The sequence below is a fragment of the Fukomys damarensis genome, unplaced genomic scaffold, assembly GCF_012274545.1.
Source record: "Fukomys damarensis isolate Sample0158 unplaced genomic scaffold, DMR_v1.0_HiC HiC_scaffold_16, whole genome shotgun sequence".
NCBI classification, from domain to species: Eukaryota; Metazoa; Chordata; class Mammalia; order Rodentia; family Bathyergidae; genus Fukomys; species Fukomys damarensis.
Genome location: NW_022900928.1, coordinates 90,150,702 through 90,165,619, shown reverse-complemented (window position 1 = coordinate 90,165,619; position 14,918 = coordinate 90,150,702). Strand labels below are relative to the sequence as shown.

Here is a 14,918-nt window from a genome sequence, read left to right as displayed (position 1 = left end):
GATATCAAATTGAGGTCTTGTCTGTTTGGCAGTAGCTGAGATATTGGCTGGAATCCCAATATAAAATTTCTGCCCTCAGCCTGGATAACTGACTGGTCTCTGCTTTACTCCCAAATAGAGATAGTGGTCTACAGCCACACCACCCTGAACATGCCCGATCTTGTCCAAATAGAGATAGTGAGTGAAGTCATAAGGAGAAACTATTGCTATAAGCAAAAGATAAAAAATAAAATTATTTGCTGGATAAAAATCTGGTTTAAAAAACCCTAAAATAAGCGAACTCTATGCAAAGCTAAAGTGCAAATAAATTATAGAAGTTATTTTCCAGAATGCACATTCCTTTCCAGCTGTTGGCCAGCACACGTATCCCTCCCTTTCTTGGCCTGGCCACCTTCCTCCAAGTTCTGCAGGTCAACACAAGTCAGTTGCTCTCTTCTCAAAAGGATACCCCAACAGCATCCCTGCTACAGACAAACCAGCCATTCTCCACCAATACTTGCTGTTCATATTTCTTGTCCTTGACCCTTTTGTGCTCAAAACTGTTAACTTTTGCAATGCCACCTATGTGTATTACAGTTAGAGTTCTAACACTTGAAGCAAATGATGATAGGCATGAGTTTTACTTTATTCATATGCTACCAACATAATCAAATCAGTGGTGTAGAAGGCAGTCTGTTAACCACCTACTTATCACCGCAGAAGCTGAGCTACTAATTTCTCAGCAGCGGTCATACTTGAAGAAATTGGTAGAGGAATATTTTGAACCTAAAGTTAGGAGGCAGTCCTATGTTCACCTTCTGCACAAAGCAGCTCAGGGCCACCAGAGCAATGCTTCAGGGACTCTGGTCTCCCACTCTGACTTTTCATAGCAGTTGGGATGGTCTGACCCAGAGGAGGCATATTAACAGAAAGGCACCAATTTTGCAATCAACATAGGAAAACATTTTCAACAAGCTTATCAAATAATTTATTATGTGGATGTTCTTTATTCTTCAAAGTTACTCAGCCAAACTTCAGGACGATACATGGCAACTGTCATACAGGAAAAGGTTGTAAAAAAAAAAAGAGGGCAGAGGTAAGGGGAAAAAATGAGAATCAAGACTTGTCATGTAGAGGTACAAGATCCCAACAATGAATGTAACTGTACTGTATCCCTAAAATGTACCAATAAACTCAATTAAAGCTGAAAAAAAAAAAAGAATAGTAAATTCCGTGTAAGTGACGCAACTGTTGGAGGGATAAGTATTCAGCCCCATAGTTTCCTTCCAGGGCATACTCAGATGGTGAGAGAAAAGATGCCTGCTTTTATTCATGCTGCCTTCAGGCAACTAGGGCTGTTTGCATCAACTGCTTCCTTCTATCCTGTCCCCTTCCATGGGTCCCCTGACGTGCAGGATCATGGGTCTCTCATCATTTCAGGGTTCTCTTGTCACATTCTGAAAGCATGCCTCACTTGTTTTAATTTTACTTTATTATTTTTCCCTTTTTTTAACCATTCCCAATTTTATTCTCACACCATTACTGACATCCATTTGAGTGCATTTATATGTTTCATGCATGACCTTCTAATTCCACCCTCTATATATTTGTTCAACATCTCTGAATGTTCTTGAAAATTCATAGTGCTGTCTGCAGAGTGACAGACTTTGTGGACATACTATTGTACCACGAACCCCATTCTGTTTCTTACTCTTTTCACTCAGCCTTGTATTTGTGAGATCTCTTTGTATATTTCTGAGACTACTGCTCTATGCATATTCTATGTGTCTCTTTACCCCAGCCCTGGGTGACAGAGGGTGAATATTTAGGTTGCCCCCAGCTCAGTAACCACAGATAATCTTTTCGTGAATACATCTAAGTGTGTTCCCTGTTACCTGCATGAGAATTTCATTGGGGGGGGGTGCATGTGTCCATCCAGGTTATGTATATACCCAATTTCACTAAGTATTGGTTTTGACCTAGCAGTTTCTGAGTGCAAATTTCAAACTTCATTCATTGAATTTCTCTCACTAATACTGATGATAGCTTTATATAATTTGAAGTATTTTGCTACTTACACGTTTGCAATCTTGTTGATTTATTGTTACTTATATCTATATACAATTTCTGTCTTTATTCATTATGACGCTTTTCACCTCACAATTTTGTTTCTGCTCCAGAAACTGCTACACTAGCCTTCTTGTTGCTATTAATGCTTACCTTGTATTTTTTGTACAGGTGTTAGTATTGTACAGGTGTTTGTTATATGTTGCATGTTATACATTCTCTTCTGTCTAAGTGTATCTCTTAAACATCATACTGCTAAATCTTGTCTTTATTTACTGATTGTAACTACAGGCATATTAGGGTATAATTTCTGCATTTTTCACTTTACTTGTGTTCTTGATTTACTGTTCTTTGTCCACTCCCCAACCCTATCTGCTTTACACTGATAACTATTATCCCACTGATTGGAAACTTGGACATTCTCCTTCCATTTCTCTGGCCACTACCCCTACCACATTAAGACTCATGCTGATGCTTTTGTCTGTGTCATCATCCACCAAACTGTATCTGTGTTATCCTTCTGAATAAATCAGAAGCCAAAGCACATGCTGGCCACTTTCCTCACATACTACCTGCTATGTTGATGCTATCTATTGTTTTCACTGTAGGATATTAGAAATATACTTATGTGTTATCACTTACTAGAGAACATCAGTATTTATTTTTCTTTTTACTGATTCTAATTTTCCATATTTTCTTATCCCTTCTGAGATTCAGTTCCCCTTTTACTTGGTTCGATCCTCAGCCCTGGAAGAAAGAGAGACAGAAAGAGACAGACAGACAGACAGAAGGAGGGAAGAGGGAGAGAAGGGAAGCAGGAGAGAAGGATGTAAGGAAAAGAAAACGAAAGAGTTCCTAGGTGACTCCTTCTGAGACCTTGCTGTCTACAGATGTCTCCATTGGTTCTCACATTAATTCAACAACCTGAAGATATTAGTTAATTTTCCTTTATAGCCAGGGTTGCCACTGAGAAGTTTAACATCAAAGTTTGGCATTCCTATTTCTGTTTTTATTCTCTAACCACTTTTAGGACTTTTTATTCTTTTCCTTTCATGTGCTTTAACTTCACAAGAATGCAGGAGTGTATAACCCTTCTGGGGCCACAGGTTTCTTTAGCAATCTGAAGAAGCCTGTTTTTCCCTTGCCAGAATAGTGTTTTATGTGAGTAAAATAAAATATGCAAAATTACACAAAAACCCAGATATAACTGAAATTAAGTTTTCAAATATTTAAAACATTAACAATATTCAAAATTTATGGTATGGTAATAATATACTAGTGCCTTAAGTTAATAATATAGTTTAAGTATAATAATATATTTAAATCTAATTTATTAAATATAATTTATTAAGTATAATAATATATTATAATAATAATATATTTAAGTATAATAATATAGTAGTGCTTTAAATTAAAAGACATAATGTCAAGCCTGAAAAGTGCCATAATTTCAAATTAATCGTCATAAATGTTTAATCAACATCTATGATATATTTAAAAATCTATAGCTGTAATATGACATAAAATATTTTAACTTGTATCAGTAAGAGTATCACAGGCATTACTACCACTATTATAATATTTTGGTGAATGCTAAATTTCTTTTAGAAGTTTGTAGGAATAAAGATGTAAGTTTTTTCCACCTACATTAGCAGAACTTCTGAGTTCTCTTGCTAATCCTGATCATTGTTGGTCTCCAGCTCTCGATATAGGTGTTGCGGGGTTTTGTTTGTTTTTGTTTTTGATTCTAGGAGTTGAACCTAAGCCCTTCTTACAGAGCTACATCCCCAATCCTTCCTTTCTTTCTTTCTTTCATTCTTTCTTTTTAATCTTTTACTTTGAGACAATGTTTCACTAACTGGCTAAATTACCCAGGTTAAGCTCAAATATTTGATGCTCCTGCCTCTTATAGTACTGGAATTATAGGAATACTCCCTGCCCCCCCACATCTGTCCTTTATAGGACTTTATAAGCCCTTTCAACCTAAAGTTTAACACTGTTTATTCTAGAAAATTCTGGATCATTTTTCCTTCAAATAGTTCCTCGGCTATGTTTTCTCTTTTGATGAGGCTATTGTTATACAGATGTTAACACTGCTATTCTCCACAGTTCTTGACTTTTCCTCCATTCTTTTAATGTCTTTATCTTTTCCTATTGCTTCAGGGAGAGTTTTGACCCAATATCTCAATGCACTAAGATATTTTCAGCTCTCTCTCTCTCTCTCTGTCTCTCTCCCTCCCTCCCTCCTGCTACTCAGTAACTCCAAGGAAATCTTTATTTCAACAAATAATTTTTGTCATTTCACCATCTCCAACCAATTCTTATTCATATAGTTTGTCAATGAGGGAGGAGGTGGTGAAGGGAGGGCAGGGACAAGGGGAAAAAATGAGAACCAAGACCTGTCATGTAAAGTTAAGATCCCAATAATGAATGTAACTGTACTGTATACCTAAAATGTAGCAATAAACTCAATGAAGAAAAGAAAAAAAAAACATAGTTTGTCATCACCCCCTGTTCCCAGTATCATGAAAGTATCATTATAGCAATTTTGCTGCTACTTCAATCCAGACCCATAATTAAAATGTCTATTATGTTAATTTACCCATTTTCTGCTCTCTCCTTGGTTCTGCCTTGGCTGGTGCAAATTATGCTGCATTGTGCTTCTTCCACAGTTCTTGCTGTCTTCAGAGCACTGTCGTATTTCTTTGTGGTGTCAGGTCCATTCCGTTGAGATTACCAAATGTCTCCTCCACTAGCATCCACCCCACAGGAGAAGCAAACACTTAGGTCCTGAATTGTTTATGTCCCAGAAAACTGAGGATGTGAAGAAAACTCCTGTTTCAGGACATGGATCTTCTAGTGTTGCCATCTGTCTGTACTCTATCCTGTTTAGATCCCAGCCTGCTACCCCAACGCGCACGCACACACACACACACACACACACACATGCATGCACGCACACCTTGAAAGTCCCTGACTGCTCCTTAGACAAGCTAGCTTTTGCTGTGACTGATTCTTAGACCAGGGATGTGTCCGTAGCAGTTAAATCTATCTACTCAATAATCAGCATCTCATTGCTGCACTTGTGTCTCTCAAAAATAAATAAATCGAACAGCCTCTTTCTATTGTCTTATTTTCCTTGACCTGCCAGTATAATTTAACATTGCTAACTTTTGTTCTCCTTAAAATCCTGACCTCAAAACACCCCTCCATTCTTGTTCTCTCAGCCTCTCTACTGATTCCCTTCTTCTCATTCCCCAAATGTTATGGTTTATATCTGGATGTCCCCCAAAGCCTCATGTATTCAGAGGCATAGGTTTGTGGAAGGTGAATGGATTACAGGGTGCTACAGCTGTCTTGGTGTTGGGAATTGGGTCTGGTGGGAAGAGACGGGTCACTGGGGGCCTGACCTGGAAGGATGTATCTTCCTCCCTGGCCCCACTCTTCCTTCTCAACTTCCCAGCCACCAAGGGGTGAGCAGCTTTTCTCCACCAGACCCTTCCACCATGCCTTCCTACCTTGCAGCCAGCCAACAATGAACTAAAATGTGAGCCAAAATAAACTTATCTTTTAAGTTTAGGGTGTCAGATATTTTGTCGCAGAGATGAAGAAATTGACTAAGACAAAAAGCTTCTGTTTTTTTCCTCTACCTTCTTGGCCATAGAAAACCCACACATGCATGATGATTTGGTTATCAGAGCTGTGCTGATTCCTTCCAGATCTACCAGCCCAGCCTTGACCTTGGCATATTATCCATACAGGCTCATGTAAAGGATGGATTCTGAGGGTGCCAAGAACAATGTGCTAGATGAATATCAACACTGAAGAGACTTGACCTAGGGTTGAAAGAAACTAGATATGGTTATTTTAAATCATTCATTTAAAAGACAGGCCTTAAAGACAGCGAAACAGAGAAAAAGGGAGTAATGTGGGAAATATTAAGATCAGCAGAAAGATGCTTCTTTTGCTTCAAATATGAACAGAATTCAGCAGGACACATAACATACATAATAATAAAATGATAATTGTAAGAGAAATATTTGGAGAGCATGAAGCTGATGTATTTTAAATTGGGTACACACCAAAATGTACTAAAGTACTTGTTAGTAATTTAAACATTGGGTATGAGCCAGAAGTGGGTGTTTGGCACTAATCCTCTCTCAGGTCCCAGCCTCTGTGAGAGACTTGGAACTGTAGGAGCTGCTTCAGAGGGCAATGTCCTTTGAAAGCAGTGCTTCCAGACTAAAAGTAAGGAGAGAATCAACAACCCACCATCCAGGGGCCAAGGCCTGTACCTACTTGGCTTCAAAATGGTACCATTGAGTTTTTAGATTGATTCCGGTATCTGCATTCATTGATCTAAATTGTGAGATTTGCATTTCCCTTTCCAACTTCAACCTTCCTGGTGGCTTCAGAGACAAAATTCTGGAAAGTGGTGACTGACAGGTCTTAGACATTAAGCACTCTTCAGCATTTTCCCTACCTAAGCACAGCAATAGCTAGAAACACATTAGATGTGGGAGGAGAAACAGCCTCGTATGACAGGAGTCCCCAAATCCAAATGGTAGCTTTAGCATAGTAAATGCAGGTTTGAAAGCCCGTTAACCTAGCCAATTACTACTAGTATATTTGTGACACTGAACAAATTAACTCTCTTGATTGCAGTTTGTAGTAATACTTATCTGTGAGAGTTGAAATATGTCACGTTTTGAGGCAGTGCCTACCTGATACAGCTAGTATTCCATTAATAGCAGTTTTTTAATCTAATATTTTAACATGGCTGTCCTGCCTCCAGAACCTCTTGACTCCCTCCCCATCACAGAACAAATCACATTTGGCTACATGATTGCTTTCTGCTTCTGGAATCCTAGTACGCCTTCAGCTTTTGTTTGGACATATTCTAGCTGTGCTTTGGAGTCACATATTCTGCATGTCCTTTATGCTGAGGACATTAAAAAAAAATCCATGCAGTGATAATGAACTACAGAAAATCCATTCTGTTGATTGAAGTTATGAATGAACACTCTTGAACATTATGTGAAAAAGTGATCCTGCACAACCCAGTTCTCTGAGTGTGGCAAAGCTTTTCCACACACGCCCTCAACATTCACTCTGACAGCAGTCTCACTGATCAACATTTGTCAGTCACGTAGTTCGGCTGAAGAATGGTGTCCAATTTCCTTTAACTCTCTCCACTCAAAAATGGTTTGAGCCATTTTGGGGTTCTCAGCTTCACCAGATAACAAGATTTTTATTTATAGACCTGCACTGACATAATGGGGTTTTTATGGGTTCAAGTTGACCACACCTAATACACAATAGTAACATATGGAATGGGGGAAAGAGCAGGTTCCATATCTGCAACTCAGGGTGGCCTGGCCTATCCAAACACATACTACTTTTTCTCCTTACCCACCTGGGACACAGATAGCTGCAAAAGAGCCATGGTCGGAGTTCGTCACCTAGACACAGAGAAGTCACAACTCTTATTTCCCACCAGCCTTCTACATCTTCCAGTCAAAGATTCAAGGTCTCTATGGCAGCCCCCAGCCCCCCCAGTCCAGTGCAGTACCACATAGCAGGCAAGATAGGGACAACATCCATCCTAGCTCTGTGCTTTCAAGAAACAGCGCAGCTCAAAGATGGATTCCAAGGTCATTCTCTCAGGCTAGTTCATATCAGCTACTTTTTTCTGCTAGGGCCACCATGACAAAATACTATAAACCAGGTAGTTTGAGCAAGAGATATTTATTTTCCAACAGTTCTAGAAGCTTAGAAGTCCAAGATTAAGGTGTCAATAAGCTGATTTCTCTGGCTTTCAGACCACTTTCTTCTTGCTGTGTTTTCACATAGTCTTTTCCCTGGTGTCTCTTCCTCTTCTTATGAGGACAATTATAATTACATTGGATTAGAGACTCACCCTTATAATTATGCTTAACCTTGATACCTCTTTAAAGACCTTGTAAAAATCCAGATACAGTCACATTGGAGGTTAGAATTTCAACTGATGAATAAAGTGGGGACCCAGTGCATCCCATAGTACTCCTAATATCTCTGGCATCAGATTTATGTGATTTGTGTACATTCATCCTTTAACATTTCAGTTTTGGGCTTTTGCAAAGTTTTTCTTTTTCCCAGTAATAGTAACAATCATAACACCTACCATTAACTGAGCTTTTGTTCAAAAAGATGGATTATATTGCCTGTTGTCAGTGTGGGCCTGTATGCTGCATGATGTTCTACTGATGTTACACACAAGGATACTGAGAACCAAGGGGATGTGGGGGAGCCACACAGGCAGTGAGCCACAAAGCCAAAGTCCAAATGTAGATCTTTGCAACCACAGCCAATGCTTCCTTCATCCTTGCCACGCGGTAAATGTCAAACCATGCCTTAAATCTTAGTGTGGCTATTGGTAATCACACTGGTATTAACCTGCTGGCAAAGAACAAGTCCTTGGCTATCATTTTAGAAATGCCTTTCCCAGTCCCTTATGAAGCTCCTGAGCTGATCGGCAGCTTTGCTCTTCTGAGCTCCCTGATGCTGCTCACATCCCACTCCTTTTCCCCTCCTCACCTGCCTCCCTCACCTGCAGACAGGGCCCCTTCACCTCTTCTTCATGGAGCCCTCTCTGCATTTGAGGACCTTGTATTTTTTTAAATCCTTCTAGATCATTACTTCCATCTTTTTTGTTTAATGCTACATCTGATTATTTTGCCCTGCTCTTATATGCATTTGACAGTTTCATTTTAGGTAGACAGAGCATTCTCATAATGAATCTTTAATTGTAACACTTGCATAGCATTTCACATGAAAAATAATATACAAATTAAACTTGCATCTCACACTGGATAATTATCACAGGTCTGACTTATGTGCATGAAGCCCTCACATGGTAGAGAGCTCTCTCCAATGACAATGTGTGGACTTTCTAATTAACAAAGGTTAAATGGCATTTTTGCTTGAAGACCTATAATTTAAACTTATGGCATCTGTCACCAAGAAAGAGTTCCACGAAGCAATGAGTTAGACTCAAATAATTTTTACTGGCATTAACATGTTTTACATGATATATAATAGCCAGCTTCAGTACAATTTTTTTCATATCAACTAGATCAGAAAAAATACTTTCCACTTCACTGGAGACACAAGCACAAATGGAAACATTTAAATCAAGGGCTGGAGCAATTTAGAACAGGAAGAAATGGAGATCTAGTGATCATATAACCATCCAAGACTTTCATTGTCAAAAAGAAACAACATCTGCAACTTCAAAGATGTGAAATGGAAAGATGGCATGTAAAATTCATAACAAAGAATAATGTTCAAAATACAGTTATCAATCAGTAAGAAATGTTCCTGCTCCTATTCCCCTAAAAATCAAAGATTGCAAAAAAATTTTAAATATATGAATATTAAAAATATAAAAGTGATTCAACTCTCAACACTTGAAGCAAAGCAAATTTAAATAGTGAACTCTTTTTCCTTCATTTATTTGAATCAACATAAATTCAAGAGGATGTTGCTCACTAATAGAATAGATGTGGAGGGGTGGTCATTCATAGTCTATTTGTAAAATTATATATACATATATATATGTGTGTGTGTGTGTGTGTGTTTGTACTCAGCAATTACACTTAAAAATGTAATTAATTCTAAGAGGTCAATTTTAAAGAAAAACTGGACAAGTGTATCAAGATTTTTATAAGGACCATGTTAGTATAACATCATATAAAATGGAAATTAGGAAGAAAAGACCATTGGTAATGGAATAGCAAGACAAATGATAGCACCTTCACAAAAGGAGGTGTTATACAGACATTAAACACAATGTTCTGGTTGTACATGTATCATTTGGTAAATGTTTCATTATTCATTAAGTGCAAAAAGCAATTTTTAGAACAATGTGTATATTATCACCTATTTCTTCCTTTGTTTTACTTTTTTATGCAAATGTATATTCATAGATAAAAGTAGAAAACGCTATTCCCTAAAAGTGAAAGTAGTTTTATCATTACTATAATGTTACTGCATAACATGACAATTCTCTTTTTATTCTGCTTATCAGTATGCTTACAGTTTCCACATTGAAAAACTATTACATTGATAATCAGGCAAAGGGAAAAGGAAATATCTAAAATCAATGATTTAGAACTTTCAGCACATTTTGATAGGATAGAATTGTCATAAGTAACTAATGATGAAAATTCAAGTAGCTATGCGTTTATGTAATAAAAAGCCCCCTGGAAAACCCTTATTGCAAGAACAAAATCCATACTGCCTAAAATGATAGAAGCCAAAATGAAATTCTAACACACAGAGTGACTAATTGGTTGAAATTGTTCCAAATCAGGCAAAGGCCCCAATTCTTTTCACCACAGAGGTGTGAAGCCAGGCTGACAAGCAGATGGTGGAATGGGAAACCCTTCAAAGCAGTTGTTTTCAATGGTTTCTTTTACCGTCTTCTAGCTCATAGTTTTGCTCCCAAAGTGGGTTGGACTCCTTTCAGTTAATCCTCTATTCAAATATTTTATAAAAATAAAATGCTCCCTGGCAAATGATTATTCACGTCAGCGTTCCACCCAATGAGAGAACTACAAAATTTGAGTTTAAAAAGCAGTGGAATGGTTCATTTGCCATTTCATTGATGAGGGTTTGCAGGTATAATTACACGCTAAGCCATCCCTGCCACTTAAGCCTTCATTAATCCTGTCCTGTCTATTGAGACTATTAGTACACTTTTGATTAAGCGATCAAAACCAATCCCCAGCCTAAAAAATCTTACTGAAATTCTATTCCAATTGATTGCCCCATATTTACAGGCACATACCTCTAAAGCATGCAGATCTATTGGATCCTGGTCCAGAATTCTTCTCTGTATTAGGTCATCATTTGTCAAGACTATAGGTTCAGGAATAAGATCTGATAGAAGTTTGCCTATTGAGAACTAAAAGTCCCTAGGTAAACATCTTAGCTTCTCTACAGTTTCCTTCTCTGTGCAATGGAGACAATGATACTAATACCTAAATTGACAGGCTGCTGTGAGAATCAGGAAAATAGCATATATAAGGCGCCCAGTATTGTACCTAGTACACAGCTGTCGATAAAAGAGTAATGGATTTTATTTTTATTAACAGTATCTTTTTTCTTAATCCTCATCTGATTTTTCTGCCAATAATTTTTCTTAGTCTTCATTTTGAGTTTGTTTCCAGAAAAGTTGTTCATCCAAAATACAGACACATAGAGAAATATGAGTTCCTCTTTTTATGCCAGCTGCTTTTTAAAACCTATAGCAAGGATATCATAGACACAGTTAAATCCATTTGTGACATTCTGAACACTTCCATGACTTAAGATAGGATAATTTTAATATTTTAATGTTCATGGACCTCAGTCTAACATTATAACTTGTTACAAAAATCACAATGAACATGCTGTTTGTGCTCTTTGTCTTACAATGACATTTCAACAAAAGCAATGAAATCCAACCTGACAAAGCAATAAATATAATATAGCCAACTTCTGTGCAAGATGATCAATTTTTACTTCCAGCCATCCCAAACAAGAAGTCCTGGATACCCTTAATATGAACTTTAAAGCAGAGCATTTTGTGTGACACAAGAACCAAAACACACAATCACATTTCAAATGGATTTATGCCTGCTGACTAATTGACTTGATAACTATGTTAATATATTTGTGTTTTTCTGCCTTTTTATATTCTCTTCAATAGATGATGCTATAGAACTGAATGTTATGAGATTAAAGGACAAAGAAGCTAAAGATTTCTATAAACTTCTTTTCTGTAGGAAACCAGATTATACCATTTTTGTGTCTCTCCAAACATTTTATTTCTATAGCAAGTTTATTGCTTCTCAGAAGACAGCGTCTTTTAATTAGGCTTTAGAGCCTAGAGGAAAAGGCTTCAATTCTGTTTAGACAGGACCAGCTTGAAAGTGATAATACTAGTGCACTGAGCAGTCTAATCTCTTACAACTATTGTTTAAAACATGAAGATAGAAAATAGAAGTGACCAAAGGTTATTCTATCTGACCTCTATGCCTTCTATTGTTCTTAGGTGGCGCTGGAGGCCAACAGGGCTTCCTAGGCTGTATCCGCTCCTTGAGGATGAATGGGGTGACCCTTGACCTGGAGGAAAGAGCAAAGGTCACATCTGGCTTCAAATCTGGATGCTCTGGCCACTGCACCAGCTATGGAACCAACTGTGAAAATGGAGGCAAATGCATAGAAAAATACCATGGCTATTCCTGTGACTGTTCTAACACAGCATATGATGGGACATTTTGCAACAAAGGTAAGGCAAAAACTAATTCCAGATTGATTTTTAGACATTCTTTGAACCCAAATCATCTACTTAAAGATTTTTCAGCCATGAATAAGTACATTCTATTCTGAGAATAAGGTGATGAGAATTCCTCTCCCACCTTAGGTAGGAGGTTTCCCAAATCATTCACTGTTCTCTGTTGTTTACTAAGATGAGAGCAGCTTTTGAGTGTGTTGCAGAATTTCCCCCAGACTCCAGCACTTATTGAAATAGTACAAAGCAAGGAACCTCATCAGTCCTAACTGCTAGTGACAAAGGAAATGGCCTGTGAAAGGGGGATCAGGCCTGACTCTCCCACCGTAGGATCTCCAGTTGATTGATTGATTGATCATTCGCTGAGTGAATCAGCCTGTGAAGCCCAGAGGTCTCCATGTTCTCCCACCTCCTACCAGTTGCTGTATCCAAGTTGAACTTGCAAGAAAGCTCCTCTGATCAGCCATTGTCATAATCATTATTGTCACTACTCTTAAGATGCCTTTAAGAAAGATTTTTAGGCATCTGAAACCTTAGGCGTCCTGAAACTGTGCATCCAGCCAGTCAATTTAGAGCATCTGTTATTGCTGGGTTTTTCAGTCTTGAACGAGCCCTTGAATCCCCAGTAAATCCCACAAATCCAATGAGCAGAATATCAGAGTCCAGTGCACACACATATTTGCATTTGGGATATACCCTGGCCATCCCACATGACAGGAACAAATTCACTCAACTGGTCTGTGGCCTAATTTCCCATATGTAAACAAGTGGTGAAGAGAGAACCAGCTGGTTTTTTTCCTAAGCTGCAATAAAAATGCATGTAAATCACTCTTCTCTCTCTAAATGAATCTATAGCATTTGGGTAAAGTTTTCAGTAAATGGTTGGTGTATCACTTAATAAGAAGCTTTACATAAGTAGGCTATTCATACTCTCATGAATACATGGAGAATTGTTTACCCTGGCGTTATTCACAGAAGATGCCACACACACAGAAGAAAGAATTGTTCCACAGCATTCACTGTACATCCAGGCTACTGTCTGGCTGGGCTAGAATATGAGCATACAAATTAGATCAGACAGGGCTGAAGAATGAACATGAGACAACAACAAAGGTAGAAAGGAACACCATTGCTGAATAATGCCATCACACGTTAACAGTGCTATTACAGTGCAATTTTTTGGTCAGAACAGCATGGTTCTATGATTTTCCTGTGGCATACAATGGAATAGGCTTGCAGAACACATTAATTTTGCACTTGTGAAAATGACAGTCTTGCAATTACCATTCATTGTGCTTGATGCTAATTTAATGCAGTCATTCCCTTGCCAAAGTAATGTCTGAATGCAATCAAGAAAGCACTAATGTCTGCGACATTCTACTACATAAGTAATAATTTAAAAGAAATCACGATCCCCTTATTTTTGGAGAGTTAGGTTAAGCACAGTAGCTCACACAACACCTCTGGGGATTAATAGCCAATACTCATGAGCACAAAAACAGGGACATGTGCCTTTCGGCCACTCAGAGATAAACAGAGCCTATGTGTTTCCTTAGATATTATTTCAAGGGGTTTACACCGTAAAACATCTAAATATTCTCTAAATGTCTGTTCAGTAGTAGGATGAATTTACAATGGATTTCATTAGTAACTTTAACCAAAAAAATTAAAATTAAAAGCTGCAAAATACATGTGGGAAGTATTTGTGAGCATCCTTCCAGGTTGAGATAAGTATCTCCTGACCTTGGGGAAATGACAGCAGTGTGGAATAGAATAAGCCACACAACAGCCCCGGGAGTCTCACCTGCAATGAGCGAGCTTCTCAGGCACCAATGATGGAGTCAGGGTTATTCTGCCTGGGGCTTCCTTAGCTTGGGGCCTCCCCACCCTGAATGGCTTCATGCCTGACAGCAGCTCCTGTGACTCTCAGCCTCTAGGATGAGAGTCCAAACCCATCAGCTAAAGAATGTGCTTCATAACACCCGCTCTGGCTTCTTTGATAGCACAGATCCAGGCTGTCATACTGCGTGGCATGAAGTAATGTCAGGTGAAAGTTATATATAATGAACTTACTCTTGAAACTCTATCTCAGTACATCTAAACAGAGCTCATTTTTCCATAAGCACCCAAAATGATCACTCTAGATGGCCCTGACTGAGGTCAGGCTGTATGAAAATGAAAACTCTGAAACACTTGTATCTCGCTTGGCCCCAGGAGAGGTTCACAGTAGGACTGGCTTGGGACCCCATGCGACCTAAGGAGAAAGATCAGCCAGGTCTCTCCCTGTGTGGTATCAACCCATCCGGTGAATGGTGGTCAAATACCCACATTATTTAACTTCTCTGTTCCTCCTCCTTCCCACCCTTTTTCTTTCTCCCCTTCCTCTTTCGTCATCCCTTCACCTTCGTGTCCTTCTCTGCCTTCCTCCACTCCATCACACACATTCTCTCTCCGTCCATTCCTCTGTGCGTCTACCTCTCTACATTCCACACCCGCTTCATCTCTTGTTCTTCTGCTTGAGTATATGGTTGAATTTGTAAATCATATTTGAAAG

At 38.5% G+C, this 14,918-nt stretch overlaps 1 protein-coding gene across 3 annotated transcripts in view; it reads left to right on the top strand.

Moving 5' to 3' along the window:
• The window catches only part of Cntnap2 (contactin associated protein 2), a 2,025,293-nt gene that overhangs the window by 1,813,454 nt on the left and 196,921 nt on the right, over nt 1-14,918 (top strand). For all 3 annotated transcript variants that reach the window (XM_010638580.2, XM_033764477.1, XM_019209676.2), the window contains one exon: nt 12,125-12,361. In XM_010638580.2, coding sequence (XP_010636882.1) covers nt 12,125-12,361 — 237 coding nt within the window. The remainder of the gene's footprint in view (nt 1-12,124; nt 12,362-14,918) is intronic.